The sequence below is a fragment of the Myotis brandtii genome, unplaced genomic scaffold (genome assembly GCF_000412655.1).
Source record: "Myotis brandtii unplaced genomic scaffold, ASM41265v1 scaffold185, whole genome shotgun sequence".
In the NCBI taxonomy this organism is placed as follows: Eukaryota; Metazoa; Chordata; class Mammalia; order Chiroptera; family Vespertilionidae; genus Myotis; species Myotis brandtii.
The window spans coordinates 3,613,443-3,632,914 of record NW_005356870.1 but is presented as its reverse complement, the minus strand read 5'-3'; the positions used below and the strand labels follow the sequence as shown (position 1 = coordinate 3,632,914).

Sequence of the window (19,472 nt, the reverse complement as noted above, 5' to 3'; positions counted from 1 at the left end):
AAGAAAGAAAAAACCTTAATATAGAAAAACGGTTATTTGTCTCAAAATTCCTTTTCAAGTAGACTTGTGAACAAATATGTTTGCTGAGTTTACTTAGATCTTAAGTCAGTTAATAAGAAAATTAAAGATGTCAAAAAATTCATAGCAATGAATACACCCAGGGATTCTCATTGTTAATGAGATAAAGATTATACTTTGAAAGGATCAAAATCATAGAATAGGATTTTGAAATTGCTAGAACTTTAAGAAGTCTGTTAAACCAGCTCACTTATTTTAAAAAGAAGAAATGCCAAACATATAGTTATTAGAGTTGGGACATTGAATCTGTTTCTTTTTCTTTTTTTTTGATTCGGGCCCAGATGCTATAACTGACTCTACATATGTGTTGTTTGGTTCTTTAGTAATAGCGACAGGCCTCACTCTGAGTTTTCTTCCAAGATTGTATTTATTTATTCACTAAGTAATTGTTTTTCAGATTTTGCAAGAAAACCTTTTAAAGATGAATGAAAGACAATTGGAAACTCTACAGCAGCGGAAACTTCCTGAATGGATGTCTATGCAGAATAAGAGGTGTGCTGTAGAAGAAGGAAAGGTATGTAGTTCATCAATTTTTCCTTCAGATGGGAAATTTATGTAAACTTGACTGTAAAATGAGTCAGTCAGTCCTTTTTTAAACTTCAGGTCATTATTTAAGTTAGAGTAGCTATTGTGTAAATGAACAAGAATCTAGTCATTGACTGAGTGAATGGGATTACCTTTCACTTGGGTTTACAGAATGAGAATTCTTACTCTGTACTTTCCTTTTTTATCTAGTTTGCATGGTTGACCTTACTAGTTTGTTGCAATTCATATAATTTAGACAGTATTTACTTTGCTGAATTTTTATGATTGAGCAAATTTAGGTCCTCATAGATTTAAGATCCATCAACCAGTCTTTAGCATTTTATGGCAGCATTATTACATCTTGAATCCTATATAATAAAATATGCTAAGTGTCGACTGTTTGGTCGACCGCTATGATGCACATTGACCACCAGGGGGTAGATGCTCCAACTGGTAGGTTAGCTTCCTGCTGGGGTCCAACTGGTAGGTTAGCTTCCTGCTGGGGTCCAGCTGGTTGGGACTGGGGGTTGGGATTGGGCTAGAGGGCTGGACACACCCTGGAGCCCTCCTACGGTCCCTCCCCAGTCGGCTGGCCCCCATCGGCCTGATTGGGACTGGGCGAGACAGCCTCGATCAGCCCCAATTGCCGGCCAGGCCGAGGGACCCCACCAGTGCACGAATTCATGCACTGGACCTCTAGTACTAATATAATTACAGAAAAAAAGTCAATAAAATAAATGTTTTTATGAAAATGGCATTAGAAGTTTGCAAATACACTTGCTAGAAAAATAACTTTGCAGTGGATGGCTTTATCTTTGTTACATTGTCTTTATGACTTCATTAAGCTATAAAATATTAGTTATTAAAACTTAGAACTATAATTTGAATGTTTCAAGGAGCTTTGTTATTCCAATGAACATTTATTATTTAATGTGAACTTTATTTGCACCTTTTCGTCATTTTGTTTAACTCAAGGCATCTGTTCAGAAGAGTGTTTTTGAAGATGACCTCCCCTACTTGGAATTCACTGGATCCATTGTGTATAGTTATGAACCTAATGATTGTTCTTTCCTATCAGAAGATATTAGGTAAGAGACTTGAATTTCCTAGTTTCATTGGAATTTGGACCTTAGAAGATTACTAATGTAATATTTGAAGTATACTGAGTTTTGCAGTTGAGGTGTGTTCAATGGATAATTATTTATATATGTAGAATATCACTGATAAGTTTTAATTCTTTTTTAAGTAAAAACTTAAAATTACTGAATTAAATTACTTGTTTGCCTGTTTGTTCATTCATAAGCCTTTGTACTACTTTAGCTAATTATTTTACTTTCAACACTTAAGATAGAACTACTGAATATATTATGTTTATTTCACCAACTTAGGAAAAAAACGCAAGAATTATTCAAACTCCAAGTGCCCCTTTATATTTCAGGAAAACTAGAGGCCCGGTGCATGAAATTCATGCACTCTGGGGCGGGGGGAGGAAATCCCTCAGCCTGGCCTGCCCCCTCTCGCAGTCCGGGAGCCCTTGGGGGATGTCCGACTGATGGCTTAGGCACACTTCCCATGGGCTATGCTTGTCAGCCGTGAGCCCGGCTTCTGGTTGAGCAGTGTTCCCCCTGTGGGAGTGCACTGACCACCAGGGGGCAGCTCCTGCATTGAGCGTCTGCCCCCTGGTGGTCAGTGCACATCGTAGCGATCAGTCATTCTGCCGTTCAGTCAATTTGTATATTAGCCTTTTATTATATAGTATACCAACATAGTAGTATTGAATAATGGTTGTGATTGGCTCTGTTGAATTTAGTTAACAACAATTACAGCAAATGGTCCTTAAAATAACATTTGAAATGACTGTTAATAGTTTTAAAAATTGTCTTGTTAAAATAAGACTCTGCAATAATTCAGTTTAAAGCTCTTGGAACTATTTTACAAGGAGTAGTAGTAGAGAATTGATTCAGGTCTTTTTTGAAGTTGTTATATCAGTTTTGTTTTAAACTATTTTACATTGGGTTAAAAGAAGCAGAGTTAAAGTAAGGTACTTATTAATGGTTTTCTGGTGGTAGGTGTATTCTAGGAATAGCATTCAGGTGTCCTCACTCCCATTATAGTTCCCTTGAACTTTCTGGATCTATTTATAGTTTTATCAGATTTAAAACTTCAAATGTTTTTTTCTTTTATCCTGTTACTCTTTTTCTCCTTCTGGCACTCTCTATGGACACAAGTTAGATAGCTTGATACTATGTCATTGGTCCTGAGGTTCTCTTTCCTTTCAGTCTTTTTTGTTGTTGTTTTTCTTTCTTTTTCTCTCTGTGTTTCAGTATGTATATAGTCTCTTTTGCCATGACTACAAATTCACTTATTTTGTTGTGTAGTGTCTGACCTGTTATCCCATCCTGTAAATTTTTATTTTTATTGTATTTTTCCTCTGTAGAACTTCTATACTTTAAAATATGTTCCATTTTGGCTCTCATCATATTCATGTTTTCTTTTTCTTTTTCTTAAAAGTATATTTTTATTCATTTCAGAGAGGAAGGGAGAGAGATAGAAACATCAATGATGAGAGAGAGTCATCAATTGCCTGCCTCCTATATGCCACACACTGGGCATTGAGCGCGCAATCCAGGCATGTGCCCTGACTGGAAATCAAACCCTGACCTCCTGGTTCATAGGTGGATGCTCAACCACTGAACCACACTGGCCAGGCCTCATGTTTTCTTTTAAATCTTTGAACATAGTCTGCATATTTATAATTTCCTTGTCTGTTAATTTCATTATTCTAATTATTTTTTTCTATTAAGTGATTTTTATACTAGTTTATGTGTCACATTTTTCTGTTTATTCTCATGGCTGGGAATTTTTGATTGGACATTGTGATTTTATCTTGTTGAATGCCAGATTTTATTGTTTTCCTTCAAAGAAAGGAGCTTTGCTCTGATGGGCAGTATCAGCTTTACATTTTGAGGCTCACTTTTAAGCTTTGCCAGGGTAGGTTTTTACAGTAGCTTTTACTTTAGGGAGTAATTTAGCCATCTAATAAGGTGTGAGCCTTCTGGTGTCTTTGCTGACTGCTCCAGGTGATCAGCAAGAATCCCTTCGCTGACTTTTCTGAACTTGAATGCCTCTTATTTCTATGTAAGCCCTGGGAATTGTTAAGCTTACTTTCACTGATTGTTCTTTGTCCAGCCTCATAGTTTCACTCTGTGCTTGAATGTCCGTACCTGCCTTGTTTCCTCCTCTCTAGAACTCTACCCACAACTTCCCCCTGCTTCAACCTCTCTGGCCCTGACCCTGTCTCCCCAACACAGTGCTGTGCTTTGCATCTTCTCCCTTCTTGCTGTCTGGAAAGTGTTCCAGGCAGACAGCTGGGGTGGCAGTAGGGCTCACCCTTTATTTCCCTTCCCTCAGAGAGCACAGTCCTGTACTGCCTATTGACAAGTGTCTGAAAACTATTGTTTATATGTTTTGTCCAATTTATTTATTTACTAGAGGCCTGATGCACAAAATTTGTGCAAGAGTAGGCCTTCCTTCCCTCAGCTGTTGGCACTGGTTTCCCCTGGCACCTGGGACCCAGGCTTCCCTTCAGCTGCTGGCAGGCATCCGGGACCTGGGCTTCCCTCGCAGCCCCAGCTAGTCTGGAAGGACATCCGGTCTAATTAGCATATTATGCTTTTATTATTATAGATTTATTTTGAAATTATTGACTTCAGAAATAGGAAGGGAGAGGGAGACAAAGATAGAAACATCAATGATGAGAGAGAATCATTGATCCGCTGCCTCCTGCACACCCCCGACTGGGGATTGAGCCCCCAACCCGGGCCTGTGTCCTGACTGGGAATTGAACCATGACCTCCTGGTTCATAGGTTGATGCTCAACCATGGAGCCATACTGACTGGGCTATTTTGTCCAATTTTTTATTTGTTCAGGGAAGAAAGGTATGTCTGATCACTGTTATTCCATCTTGACCCAAAGCAGAAATTGCATTGAAATTTGTTTTTAAAATACATTTTTAATTTTTAAAAATTGTGAAACAGACAAATGTAAACAGTAATAGATAATAATATAAGCACTACTTATATATATCCCACTTAGCTTTATCAAATCTTAATATTCATTTTCTTCAAATCTTTATTAAGAAATGAAATGAAATATTGCTGAAGCCCCCTCTATGCCCTTTCTGATTCTCCCCTCCACAGCCCACTGAGATAATTTCTTTTATTATTTTTTTTTTAATATTTATTTGCATTTATTGAGTTAACATTGATTAACAAAAATTTTATAGTTTCAAGTATACAATTCTATAATACATAATCTGTATAGTGTATTATGTGTTCACCACCCAAAGTGAAGTCTCCTCCCATCACCATTTATCTCCCCTTTAACCTTCTCTACCTCCCCCACCCCCTTTCCCTCTGGTAATCTCCATACTATTGTCTGTGTCTATGAGTTTTTAACCTTTGCTAAATCCCTTCATCATTTTCACCCAGCCCCCTTTCTCCTCCCCTCTGACAGCTGTCAGTCTATTCTCTGTATCAATGAGTCTGTTCCTATTTTGTTTGTTAGTTTATTTTGTTCATTAGATTCCATATATAAGTGAAATCATATGGTACTTGTCTTTCTATGACTGACTTATTTCACTTAGTATAATACTCTTCAGGTCCATCCATGCTGTCACAAAAGGTAAGATTTCCTTTTTTACACATAATATTCTATTGGGTAAATGTACCACTTTTCCCCCCCAGTCATCTACTGAAGGGCACTTGGGCTGCTTCCAAATCTATTGTAAATAATGCTGCAATAAATATACTGATGCATCTATTCCTTGGAATTAGTGTTTTGGAGTTTGCAGATATAATCCCACAAGGGGAATCCCTTGGTGATAAGGCAGTTCCATTTTTAATTGTTTGAGGAACCTCCATAATGTTTTTCTACAGCAGCTGCACCAACCTGCATTCTCATCAACAATGCACTGGGGTTCCCTTTCCTCCACATTATTTTCTTTATTATTATTACTAGAGGCCTGGTGCATGAAATTCGTGCACTGGAGGGGGGTTGTCCCTCGCCCAGCCTGAACTATCTCCAATCTGGGACCCATAGAGGGATGTCCGACTGCCAGTTTAGGCCCGATTCCTGCAAGCCTGGTCCCCCCTCCCCAACTGCCCTCCCCTGCAGGCCTGAACTCCCCTCAACTGCTCTCCCCTGCCTGTTGGGGTCCAACCCCAGCAGGTCCAGGGGTCCCCAAAGGTGTGGATGGAGTTGGCGAAGAAGGAATGACACGGAGACAGCCTTCAGTTGATCAGCAGCCTAGCCAGGACCTCTAGCCAGGATCTCCAGCCAAAGTTCTGGTTAGGATCTGATGAGGATCTCGAGATAACTTCTGTCATGAGGTCAATGTTTAGCATTCCCTCACGTTTTCTATAATATTCATAATCTTATGCTTCAAAATATCATATAGTTTTTGCCTATTTCAAAACTTTAAAAAATGCTCTCACTTTATATGTATATTTTGGCCACTTGTCTTTTTCACTCAACATTTTATGTTTTTGAGATTTTTTGGTGTATATAGTTCTATTTTAACCTTTATTTAATATTTTATTATTTCATTATGCCACAATTTGTCCATTCTTTTCTTGATGGAAATGTAGTTTGTTTCCATTTTTGTCAGTAGTAACAGTATTGTAATGAACATCCTTAGACATTTCTGTCTGGTGGTGCACATAGAGTTTCATATATTTATGAGAAAAACTTGCCAGGCGATAGTGTTTATACATCTTTAGCTAGAGATTGTCAAAGCTTTTGCCAAGAGGATGTTAGCAAGTTAAACCTTCACCAGTATATGAGTGGTCCCACGGGTAGATATCCTTCTCAGCACTTGATGTTGTGCGGCTTTAACTTTTGCTGGTCAGATAGCTGTGATATTGTATAGATTTAATTTGCATTGCTATGATTTCTAGTCAGGTTTCATGTCTTCACGGGCTTATTTGGTTTTCTTGGCCATTTGGACTTCCTTTTGGGAATTGACTGTTCATGTCTTTCTCCTTTTTTTCACTGGATTATTTGTGTGTGTTTTTTGTGTAACTTTTCAAGGACTTGTTCATATTTTCTGGCTATTCACTAGCAGTTGTATTTATCACAGGTATCTTCTACCAACTGTGGCTTGTCTTTTAACTTGTTGAATGCCATCTTTAGTTATGCAGAAGTTGACATTTAATATAACTAATTTGCACTATTTTCCCCTGTAGCATGAGTCTGTCTGATGGAGATGTGGTAGGATTCGACATGGAATGGCCACCAGTATACAGTAAAGGGAAACTGAGCAGAGTTGCACTAATTCAGTTGTGTGTGTCAGAGAGCAAATGTTACTTGTTTCATATTTCCTCTATGTCAGGTTGGTATCCCTTCTCTTTGTTTCATTTTTTATGTTGTAGATAACTATATTATGTTAACTTTTTCCCTATAAAATTAAGTTCTTGAATTAGCTGGCACTTCTTTCATTACCTTATGTTTATTTAAGTATTTATGTTCCACCTGATTCACTCATATCCCTGTTTAATTTTCACATCTCTTTCAGACATTGAGATTATTCCTGCTTAGAGGGTAAAGAACTGGAGTTTAGAGGGGCAAAGGACCAGAAATATACCATTAGTGTTAGCAGAGGTAGCATTCAAAGTAGTTGTTTTTCTTGTCACCAATCAGGGCTTTTTGCTTTAGGTAAAAAAGGAAATACTCAAGGTGAATGTATTTCTGAATTTTGACTTAACATGAACATAAATACAAATATAAAAATATAATATGTCAGAAGTAGAAAATAAATCCATCGTACCTGATAGAGCCTATGAAAATGATAATAAAATGTTACAGTTTTTCCTCAGGGATTAAAAATGTTGCTTGAAAATGAAGCAATTAAAAAGGTTGGTGTTGGAATTGAAGGAGATCAGTGGAAACTTCTACGCGACTTTGACATCAAATTGAAGAGTTTTGTGGAGCTAACAGATGTTGCCAATGAAAAGGTAGTGATAATACATATATTATTTTCACAAACAAGATAAATTTGTGTTTCATAGAATGTCCCTTCAATCTGAATGTTAGACTTTAAAAAAAATAATTTAAGCTGTATGGTTTTGTAATAAAGAAGTCCCAAGTGAGTGTTTCATAATGAGAGCCTTCAGTTCTAATCTATTGCCTTAGCAAATAGTTTCTTTAAGTAAGTACCTCCCCCATATTAGTACTGTTTCACATATTTTCAAATTTAAATACTGTATTTTAAGTTTATTTTGTTAATCCATTTATATCAATACCCAATACCTTTTTTTTTTTTTTTAAAGGAAGAGGCTAATGCAGCTCTTGTGGTAGGATGCTCTTACCATCAATAGAACTTTGACCATCAATTCCATCAACCATATTTCACATATTTTATTAATGTAGTCATTAGGTTAAATTCTCATATTTAGCCAAGTATGGCTGGGAAGTAGAAAGCGTACCAATCTATTCAATTCTTTTCCATGAACAATACTTTTATAGTCTAAGAATTTTAACTACAGTGGGGAATTAAATTCTTAAAATATAGGCTGCAAATGAAATTTTTAATGACAAAATTAAAGACTATCTATGCTTTATATTTTGGTATAATATTTCCAACTTTATATATAGCATGGTCATTTGGTAGTATTTAGGAATATATGAAAATAGAAGGGAGTAATTTTTGCTATGTTGGTTGTTCATTATTTCTAGCTAAGAAGTACAGAGACCTGGAGCCTCAATGGTTTGGTTAAACACCTCTTCGGTAAACAGCTTCTTAAAGACAAGTCTATCCGCTGTAGCAATTGGAAAAATTATCCTCTCACTGAGGTCCAGAAACTGTATGCAGCTACTGATGCTTATGTACGTACCAAAGATTTTTAGACTATGATGTATATTTTAAATCTAACATAATTTACTTTAAAAAATTTGTTGTGGTAGTGGCACAAACCCAACTAAGATATTTCAAATCAGTTTGGCATTAAAAATGTTAGGAAAGCATTTAGTGAAGCTGTTAAGTCTCAATATTAATTAACAAGTACCAATCAGCAGATTGTTCAATGCTAGTTATTTTTATTGTCATGAAGCCAAAATAATGTCCAATCTGTATGTAAAAAATGTGAGTTCTCTGAAAACATGAAAGGCGAATAAGCTGAGACTGAGTACGCACAAATGGTATTGATGATATGTTTGATTTATAAGCATCTTCAGAATAAAAATAATTACAAGACAGTTTCTATATGGAAGCTGGCCTTATTTCATATATTTATATTTAAAACGTGGTAAAATTTAGAAAAATTGCCTCCAGATTTAGTTTTTACTGCTGTTAGTCAGATGCATTTTCATATTTATATATTTGTACGTAGTGAAATCTGGGCTTATCTTTATATATAGCACTATCAGTATTTTTTTTTCAAGCAGCATATTTTATGTTCCAGTGAATTTCTTTTTCCCTAATTTATACTTCCACTTGTACATGAATATCGTTTTTCCCCCTTTTTTGGGGGGTGTGTGTGTCTATTTTTTAGGAATAGAAACTCCTTCTATTTATAAACAAAAAAAGTCAGTTTTGTTGGAAAATAGGTTGGTAATTGTCCTTTATGTTCTGTTAAAAAAAATCATAAAACTTGTTGAGAACTAGCTCAAATTCTGTAGCATTTTTACTTATGGAAAATCAGTATGACTTGATTGTATCAACAGTAGCCAGAAGGAGGATTGTTTTATACGCCTATTAACACTCTCAGCTGATTTAATGAAATAGGCATAATGGGTATCTGTAGTCAAAACATACTTCTCTTGAGTGTATTTTATTAAATTCCATTCCTGAGTTATTTGGTTGGATACCTGCTTGTGATATTAGATGTTGAAACATGAGAACTTAAACATTTATTTTAAATCATAGGCTGCTTACTTTCTCCATTCTCATAATTGTTGTGGTGAATAAATGAAGACATTTATATCTCTGCATAACATAATGGGTTGAATTTAGGTTTTTGGGTGCTTTGGGAATCATTGTTTTGGATTTTTGTAAAGATGGGTCATAATTTTGGGGATCGTTAGTATGCTCTTTTCATTTTTCTGTTTTCCCATAGGCTGGTTTCATCATTTATCAAAAATTACAAATTTTGGGTGATGCTGTGCAATTGTTTTCCATAAATAAAGGTATGTTATGATCTAAAAATAAAAAATTTGACTTTGCTCTTTTGTGAGGTTTAGCTCAAAAAAGACAATATTCACACCTGTGCAAAGTATTTCGTATTGTTACAACTTCTTGAATACTGAGCAGTTTTGACATTAGTTTAACAACTATTTGGCCAAGGCTTAGGGTTTCTGGCATGTTACTGTGGCAAAGCAGGACTTTCTGCTTTCTCTCCGTAGCATTGCTGCTTATTAGGCTTCTGTAGTTGGGGTTTTGTGGCTTCACTATGTGGGGATACAGGAGTGTGAATCTGTTTCCTGAGAGGATAACCTCTCGTTTTGTGGGAGATAAAGATGAATAAAAAAGGTAATTGCAGTGTGGGTAGATGAGTCCTTTGATGTGGGAAAACAAGGTGCTGTGGTTAGCACATGGGAGAGGCATCCCGTGCATATTTGGAGGTACTAGAGAATATTTCTGGATAAAGTGATATTTAAGGCAAGACCTATGAGCACGAGTTAGCTAGCTGAAAAGCAGAGGAAAAGTGTTACAGGCACAGGAGGTAACAGGTGCAAAGTTTCAGAGGTAAAGAGAAATCCTGGTATCTATGGGCAATTGAAAGTAGTGCAGTGTGATGAGCTATTGAATATGACAGGGTAAGGAATGAAGCAGAGGCAGAAAAAGAAAAGCACATAAGTCATGTTAAGGAGTTTACATTTCCTCCTAAGAGTTATGGAGGGTTTTAAACCACAGAGTGACATGAATTACATTAAATAATAACTTGGGCTGTAGAGCAGAAAATGGATTGTAGGAGGCAGGGGTCCCAGTGGGAAGAAGACCTAGTAGGAGGCTGTGCCAGTAATCCAAGTGAGAGGTGATGGTGACCTGACTTGGTTGCTTGGATTTATTCAGAGTAGATTCAATAGAGCAGTAGACTCAACAGAATTTGATGTTGAAGATGAGAGCCATGTGTCTGTCAAGTATCACTCCTGTGTTGTTGGCATGAGCAACAGGGATGAAGAGCATTGAAGAGTTGGAGCAATATTTGGGGATGCGGTGTCATACAGTTGATATTATGTATATTAAATGAAGGAAGCCTGTGTGATAGCAAAGTGGAGGTAGCCAATAGACACTTAGATATGCAGCCTATAACTTGGAAGACAGTTTGAGTTAAAAATTAAGAATTGGGAGTTGGAGATAAAGAATTGGGTCTAAGCCAGTGATGGCGAACCTATGACACGCGTGTCAGAGGTGACACGTGAACTCATTTTTTTGGTTGATTTTTTTTTGTTAAATGGCATTTAAATATATAAAATAAATATCAAAAATATAAATCTTTGTTTTACTATGGTTGCAAATATCAAAAAATTTCTATATGTGACACGGCACCAGAGTTAAGTTAGGGTTTTTCAAAATGCTGACACTCCGAGCTCAAAAGGTTCGCCATCACTGGTCTAAGCCCTAGCCAGTTTGGCTCAGTAGATAGAGCATCGACCTGCGGACTAAAGGGTCCCAGGTTTGATTCTGGCCAAGGGCACATGCCCAGATTGCGGGCTTGATTCCCTCAAGTAGGGGGCATGCAGGAGGCAGCCAACCAATGATTTTCATCATTGATGTTTCTATCTCTATCTCTCTCCCTTCCTCTTTGAGGAACTCTTAGTATTTAATATTCGCATGGAGGAGGGGACAAGAGAGGAGTAGCCATAAGAATAGAAGGAAATTAGGAGGTGCGGTGTGCAGAAGGCGAAGTGCAGAACATGTTTTAAGTAGGAGGATGTTATCAACTGTTTTAAATTCTGCTGAAAGTTTGAGAAACTGGGGACTTAATAATTAGATTTGGCAACATGGCAATTTTTTGTAACCTTTTACTACAGCAGCTTTGGTGTACTGGGTGACAAAAGAATATTTCAATGAGAAAGTGGTCCTATAGGGCATTTGCCCTTAAGACAGAAAAGGGTCCACGGGCTTTGGTACATGAAGGTGCGATAACCTTAGTGAAGTAGTGGAATGGTGTGTGTGGAAATCATATTAACATGAACAGAGGACTAAGTTAGATCTAAGGAATGTGAGAAACAGGTGTAAACAACTTTTTTTTAGAAGCTTGGTTTGGAAAGGGAATATTTGTTTCTGTAACATATTTGTTGGATGTTTATTATGGCTCAGGCACTGTTTCGGTTGCAGGGGAAATTCACTGAAGGAAACAGACCAAGTGCCTTCACTTCATTTGACGGAAGTGGGAGGGAAGGAGCCACATGGATATTTGAGGGTAGGAGATAGCAGGCATAGAGGGAAGAAAGAGCAAAGCCTCTCAGGGTGATAGCTTGCCTTGTGTGAGGAATAGTGAGTATAACTGAAGTGAAATGAGTAAGGGTGAGAGTAGCAGGAAATGAAGCTAGAAAAGTAGCTTGAGCCAGATAGATCATTTAGGGCCTTATAGGCTATGAATCTGACTTCATATTTTATTAATTAAAATAAATACAGTGATAAGTGATGGGAACACCCTTACAGGATTTGGAGCAGGAGAATGACATGATTAAAATTTTATTTTAAAAGGATTTTTTTCTGGCTGCTATAAGAGGGCAAGTGTTTAGGCAGGGAAGTCAGTCAGGAGGCTATTGTAATAGTCTAGGCAAGAGACAGTAATTGTATGGATTAGGCTGTTAGCAATAGAGATGAGAAGTGGTAGATTCCGTATATATTTTGAAGGTTTATATTGTGAAGGATTTGCTAATGAATTCTGCATAAGGGGTGAGATGTCTAGACCAGGAGAACAATCAAGATATTTTGGTTGGATTAACTGAGTGAATGGAAGGGAAGGATCAGTTAGTTGAAAGATTATGGGGAGGAGCACGTTTTGGTGAGAAAAAAAATCTAGATTTACATTTTGGACAGGCTAAATTTTAATGCTTTTTGATGTCTAAGAAGATATCATAGTTGGAAATGTGATTCCATAGTTAGGGGAAAGGTTGACTTTGGAGATGTAACCTTGGGAATCATACAGATGGTAGATAAACAGTGAAACTGGGTGAGATAAAATAGGGAGTGAGTGGAGTAAAGAACAGAAGAGGCTCAGGTATTGACAGCAAGGGCAGCAAAGAGGACTCTATCCAGGAGGAAGAGAATGCAGCAAAGAGGACTGAGAGGACTGGTAATAATGGAGCAAGTGTAGGAGGTGTGTTCAGACGCCAAGTGAAGAAAAACGGTTTAAGTAGGAGGAAGTTACCAGCTGTTTGAAATACCTTGGAGAGTTTGAGTGAGATGAGGAACTAGAATTAAGTATTAGATTTGACAGTGGGAGGCCATTGGCGACCTTTCCAAAAGCAGCTGTGCTGGTGGAGGTGAAAGTCACTTGGAGTCAGTTTAGGAGAAAATGGGAGGAGAAAATGTCAGACAGTGGGTATGGAGGACTCTTTCAAGAAATTTTGCTGTAGATGGGAGTAGTGATTCTATACAGACTAACTGGCAGATTGGGGGCGGGAAGATGAGATAGTTCTCTTCTTGTTTCTATTTTCTTAGTGAAATAAGAGGTGAGTTGTTCCCTGAGTGAAAGGAGGGACAAGCTGATATTGGAGGCTGGAAGAAAAAAAGAAGTATGAAATAGTCATCTTGAGAGTGGGAAGTGGGAAATGTAGGATGATTAGCAATCATTACTGAAAGTGGGAGGTCTGTGTCATGAATTTAAAACCAAGTGAGGTGAATCATCATAGTTTGTTTTATTTGTGAGTCATCATAGTTGTGTTTTATTTTCATCTATATTCAACTACTTGGGTCCAGGCATCAAGTAGGTAAAAAAGCTGGGTTTCAGTAGAGTAGGGGGTTGATTCAGGTAAGTACCAATGGAGGGATGAAGGAGCAAAAGAGCTGAGTCCATACAAGTGAATGATTAATGTGGGTAAGCAAGGAAAGTAAGACATGGTGAAGAGTGGCAGTGGGAAGGATAATGGGTAAGGAAAAGGTAGAGTCAATGGATTTGGTTCTGAAACTGTGAGAGAACTGTTGTATGGGGAAAGCATCTTTGAAAGAAAGAGAGCATGTTGGTCTTCAGAGGTTGGAATGCTTACAATTAAAGTTTGGAAGTGGTGACTTCATTGGAAGTTATAAGGTCACTAGAGGTACAATGCATGAAATTCGTGCAAGGGTAGGCTTTCCTTCCCCCTTCCGCGGGCACCGGCTTCCCTCTGGCACCCGGGACCTGGGCTTCCCTCGCAGCCCCTGCTTAGTCTGGAAGGTCGTCTGGAAGGATGTCCGGTCTAATTAGCATATTACGCTTTTATTATTATAGATGACTGTGGGAATGGGTGGCTGAGGTCAGTTGAGGAAAAGATAGTTGGAAATGGAGGGATTAGGGAACTGAAAATGCTACACTTTTAGGTGGAGCATTTCTGTGAATGTTGAAATCACTAGGAATTATCACAGGAGCAGCAGTGAAGGGAAAGACAGTGAGCCAGGTGCTGAAAATCTTCCGTGAATGAGAGGCTGTGATTTTGAGATCATAAGATAATTTCAGCAATTAGTAATAACGATGTTAAATGCCTCCGAAGTGCTGGACTTTTTGAAGGACAAGAGCATTGGTAATGAAGAGTAAGAAATTCTAAGCTGGGGAATAGTTTGGGAAATGAGAGCAGATTTTGTGGTGTAAATGGAGAATATGTGCCAGACAGAATGAAGTTGAATGTTTGGAAGATGATCAGTGGTTAGAAAAGCTTGCATTTTATTTTGTTGATGACTGATGAGGGCAGTAAGGAATGGCTGTTGGGTAAGGCTTTGTTTTACCAAACTATATTTAATAAGCAGCCCGTATGGTATTATATTAATTTCTGATTTTAAAATAGTGCAGATGGGTTCAGATTCTCATTTCTGTCTTTCCTTTCTGCCCTGGTTGATAATCACTGTGTTGTAATATGTATGAATGCAGATCATATTGAATTTATTCTAGAATTTAAATAGTAAAATTTGAAAGGGAAGTAAAGTGATTTAGAGACAGGATAAGGAGGTCTTTTGTTGCCATTTATTTAAAGAAAGAAAATGAAAATGTAAGCCCTAATACTGTTTAAATAAATGACTAAATAAATATATCTGCTTTGTGGCTTGCAAATTGATATTGACTCTTTTTTCCAGAGGAAGAAATACTACCTAGTGATGTGAAGAAACAATTGACTTCAATCTCTGAGGAGATGATGGATCTGGCTAAGCATCTTCCTGACACTTTTAGGAAATTGGAAAATCCACAGAGGTTAAATATCATTTTTTAAAATCAATTCTGTTAGTTCTTATTGCATATAAAGAATTACTATTCATTAAGGTAGACTTATATAAGTTTGCTCAAATACAGGCACACAGATCACTGTATAAATTTGAGAACTATCTTTCCAGTTTTAAATTATGCATCAAAAAGTTAAGGGTTTTTCTGTCTGCTTTGTAGGATATCTTAGGAAGCAAAGCAAAATAAAATGAATAAGTCCATCTGAAGGAAAATATTTATTATCCAAAGTTGTCTTTGTGTTTTGGGGCATCTTTCATTTCATTACAGTTTGCTCACTTGAAATCTATAAATAAAAGCAACTCATATACCTACTAGCTTCATTATTCTGGTTATTATCTCATTATTATGTAAGAATTCTACCCAATCAATAGACTATTAGAGTAAGAGACATTCAGATTTAAAAGATCACTTTATAGCTAATGAAAGAGATAATTTGAAATATTTGGATTAATAGACATAGGACATAGGACTGATTGGTGCTGGGTAGCTAACTCCTTTTGGAACCAGGCCTTGACCTAGTCTTAATTGCTGAATGGCTTCCTTGTTAAATCTCTAAAAGCAGGATTGCTCTGGAACAGTGAATGATTTACAATGTGGCAATATAATTTTGAGGCAGAAATACTTTGTAGAAATATGAAGCAGTTAGTTAAAATAGAATTCTGACTGACAAATGAATGTTAATGTATTCTCTGCTGGATGAGATTTGTGATATTTTGATAGAGAGATTTCAAATATGATATAGAAATTCAGCTCTTTTTCAAAGTCATTTTTCCTCTTAGCAATTTTTTTTAGTAGTTTTTATGTAACTTTGAGACTTTGGGAAAGATATACATCTCATTTTTCCCCTCCATGATGTTTATGTACATTTCTGATTTTTTTCCAGCAATTAAAATATCTATGAATGCTTTGTTTTGTAATGCCAAAGATATATAGGTTCCCTTAAAACTTGAGAATGGAAAATACTAGGTTCATTTTTAGTAAAGATACATCTTATAAAGTTTTATTGTCAAAACAAGAACTAGATAAATCTCTGATTTCGGGTTCTTTGTAATAAGTCTACAGTAATGCCTCATTTATCTAAATTATACCTCAGAACCAGAAGGGAACGAAAAAGGGCCTTGAACAGCCAAAATACATGCCATAAACATGAATTCAAGCTCACTTAACTGTATTTCCAGTGGAGTACTGTACATGAGGCCACAGTCAGAGCATATTTGCTTTCTGTCGATAGATACATTTTGACAAGCTTGGATATCCAGTTAAAGACCTGGTATGGTGATATGTACATGACAACAGCTGCAAGTTATAGCTAATTAGCTCCGAAGTGGAGGACAAAACTATAAAAATTTAAGGACTCTTAAAATAGAGCAGTTTGAGGTTTGTTAACAAGGGAACAGCTTTATGCTGCAGTGGACCTGGGAAAGTATTGGATTGTACAGTACTACTTAGTCATTGATTTAAATTCAGTATGTATTTGTGGTATTGCCTTTATGTACTTGACATTCTGCTGGGTGCTGAGATTGTCTGTAGGCTACTAAAATACATAATAATACTCCTAAGAAAGAAGGAATAATGCAATAATCCTATGCATTATTGAAGAAGGCAGTGCAACTTTTGATGTGTTTAGAGTAAATAATTATCCTACATGAAATGTGTTATTCTCTGACGTTAACAGGATAAATGAGCCCTTACAGGCTTGTCAATCTGTGTGTCATTGTTGCTATGTTTATATGTCGCATTCCCCATGCATTTAACAATTAAACTGGGGCGCATATCTGTTCCTACTAATGTTTTACATACAGGTCTTATATGTGTATATCTATGTATTAATGATAAATGTTCTTTATAAGATTTGAAGAGTTTTAGAGTGTTAGAATTAGTGAGTTTTTAGGTTTGAATTTAATTTTGTTTTTGATTTTTTGATGTTGACTTTGGCAACTTAAGCTTGAGCCCAACTTTGGAGTGTGGTTAAAATGGTGCTTTCAGTATGGAAATAACTCATGAAATAACTCAGAACTTTTGATAGTTTATTCCCATGAATGACCAAATCTTTATTTGAATCATCAATATGAAACTTTAAAAGTCATGACAGTCTGACTTATTTTACTTAGTACGACATTCTCTAGATCTATCCATGTTGTTGCAAATGGTAGTATTTCATCTTTTCTTATGGCTGAGTAGTATTCCATTGTATATAGGTACCACATCTTCTTTATCCAGTCATCCATGGAAGGACATTTAGGTTATTTCCATGTCTTGGCCACTGTGATTAATGCTGCAATGAATATAGGGGCCCATATATCTTTATGAATAAATGTTTTCAAACTTTTTTTGGTAGATACCCAGCTCTATTAATTTTTTGAGGATCCTCCATACAGTTTTCTGTGGTGGCTTTACCAATTTACATTTCCACCAACAGTGTATGAGGGTTCCTTTTACTCCACAACTTCTCCAGCATTTGTTATTTCTTGTCTTTTTTATAATAGCCATTCTGACATGTGTGAGGTGGTATCTCTTATGGTTTTAATTTGCCTTTTCCATATAATAGTTGAATTTGAACATTTTCATATATCATTGGCCATTTGTAAGTCTTGGGAGAAGTGTTTGTTCAGGTCCTCTACCCATATTTAAATTGGATTATTTGTTATTTATTGTTGAGTTGTATGAGTTCTTTATATATGTTGGATGCTAGCCCCTTATCCGAGGTATTATTTGCAGATACCTTCTTTCATTTGGTTGAGTGCATTTTTGTTTTATTGATGGTTTCTTTTACTGTACAGAAGCTTTTTAGTTTGATATAGTCCTATTAATTCATTTTTGCTTTTACTCTCCTTATCTTTGGGGTCAAATTCATAAAATCCTCTCTTAAGACCAAGGCCCATATGTTTAGTCTCTATGGTTTCTATGTATTTAATTGTTTATATTTATGTCTTTGATCTATTTTGAGTTAATTTTTGTGTATGGTGACAAATAGAAGTTTAGTTTCATTTTTTTGCGTGTGATTTTTCTATTTTCCCAGCACCATTTATTGAAGAGGCTTTCTTTCTTTTCATTGTATGTTTTTTACTCCTTTGTCGAAAATTATTTGCCAGTATATATGTGGGTTCATTTCTGGGCTACCAATTTTGTTCCTTTGGTCTGTGTGTCCGCTTTTCTGCCAATACCATGCTGTTTTGATTATTGTCACTTTGACAATATGATTTCACTTGTATGTGTGGTATAAACAGAAAACAACAAATGAACAAAGAAAAACTCATAGGCACAGACAACAGTATGGTGGTTACCAGAGGGGAATGGGGATGGGGGTAGTAGGGGAGGATAAACGGGGTTAAATATATGATGATAGAAGGAGACTTGACTTTGAGTGGTGAATACACAGTGCAACATACAGAGGATGTATATAGAATTGTACACTTGAAACTTAGTGTTACCCCAATAAATTTAATAAAATTAAAAGTCATGTCATATTTTATTAAGTATTGATTATAATTCAGAAAAATTAGAAGAGCTAAACAAAAGCATTAAATTGTATAACATCTTTGCTCAACAGAATCCCTTTTCTCCCTTTAATTTCTATTTTTATTAACTAAAAATTGCTTTAATAAGCCCTATAACCAATATGTAAGATAGTGTGTCTCATGTTATACTCTAGCAGTGGTTTTCGTGTTTAGTTAACCAGGTTTGTTTATAATATAGCCATTTAAAGTCACTTAGTTAAAATGCTATATTAGCAACTATATTTAAGGAGTTAAGAAATTCACTTCATATTTATTCTATACATCTTCATATTTTTTCACTTCTTATATTTGCCCACTGAAGGGAAGTTTTTTTTCTATTCCAAAGAATTTGTGTCTAGTTTTGAGATTTTTGAAGATACAAAACATCATCATTTTTGAATTATAACAAAGTTGGGACTAGTTTGATCAGTAAATTGAAAAAAATAAGGTAAAACCTGGGATCATAAACATTTTCTTTTAACTTAACGTATCAACGTGTATGTGTTTCTAATTTTCTGTTATACATCGTGGCTTTTTCATTAAGTATAGGCCTGATGTGTGGAGTTTTGCAGAGTGTTTCCTGTTTAAACATACCCATGTGTATCATCTATAATTTCCAGTTTCAGTTTCTTTAAAATGGAGTGAAAACTCAAGACCCTTGAAGCAATCTGAATATGTAGATTCCTAAGATTTGTCCTCCAAATTTTTATGGTTATTTGAACTACAGCTAATCAAAGAGAACTTATTTTTAAAGGGAATTTGCTAAGTTTTTCTGCATGTTCAACTTAGAATTCAAGGAAATAGTGTTTTTGTTTTTAGTGGTTATGTATCATTGTTGTCATTTACACTTAATTAAATTAATTGTGATAAAAAGTATGACTGGTATAAACAGTTAGTTTGGGACCAAACGCTGCTGCACTTAATAAACATACAAGTCACCTGTTGATTGCA

General features: G+C 36.2%; 1 protein-coding gene across 2 annotated transcripts in view; it reads left to right on the top strand.

The window, feature by feature from the left end:
• The window catches only part of WRN (Werner syndrome, RecQ helicase-like), a 122,245-nt gene that overhangs the window by 23,669 nt on the left and 79,104 nt on the right, over positions 1–19,472 (top strand). For both annotated transcript variants that reach the window (XM_014537872.1, XM_014537871.1), the window contains exons 4-10: positions 476–592; positions 1,579–1,691; positions 6,850–6,995; positions 7,469–7,617; positions 8,339–8,488; positions 9,718–9,787; positions 14,880–14,994. In XM_014537872.1, the coding sequence (XP_014393358.1) occupies positions 476–592; positions 1,579–1,691; positions 6,850–6,995; positions 7,469–7,617; positions 8,339–8,488; positions 9,718–9,787; positions 14,880–14,994 (860 nt within the window). The remainder of the gene's footprint in view (positions 1–475; positions 593–1,578; positions 1,692–6,849; positions 6,996–7,468; positions 7,618–8,338; positions 8,489–9,717; positions 9,788–14,879; positions 14,995–19,472) is intronic.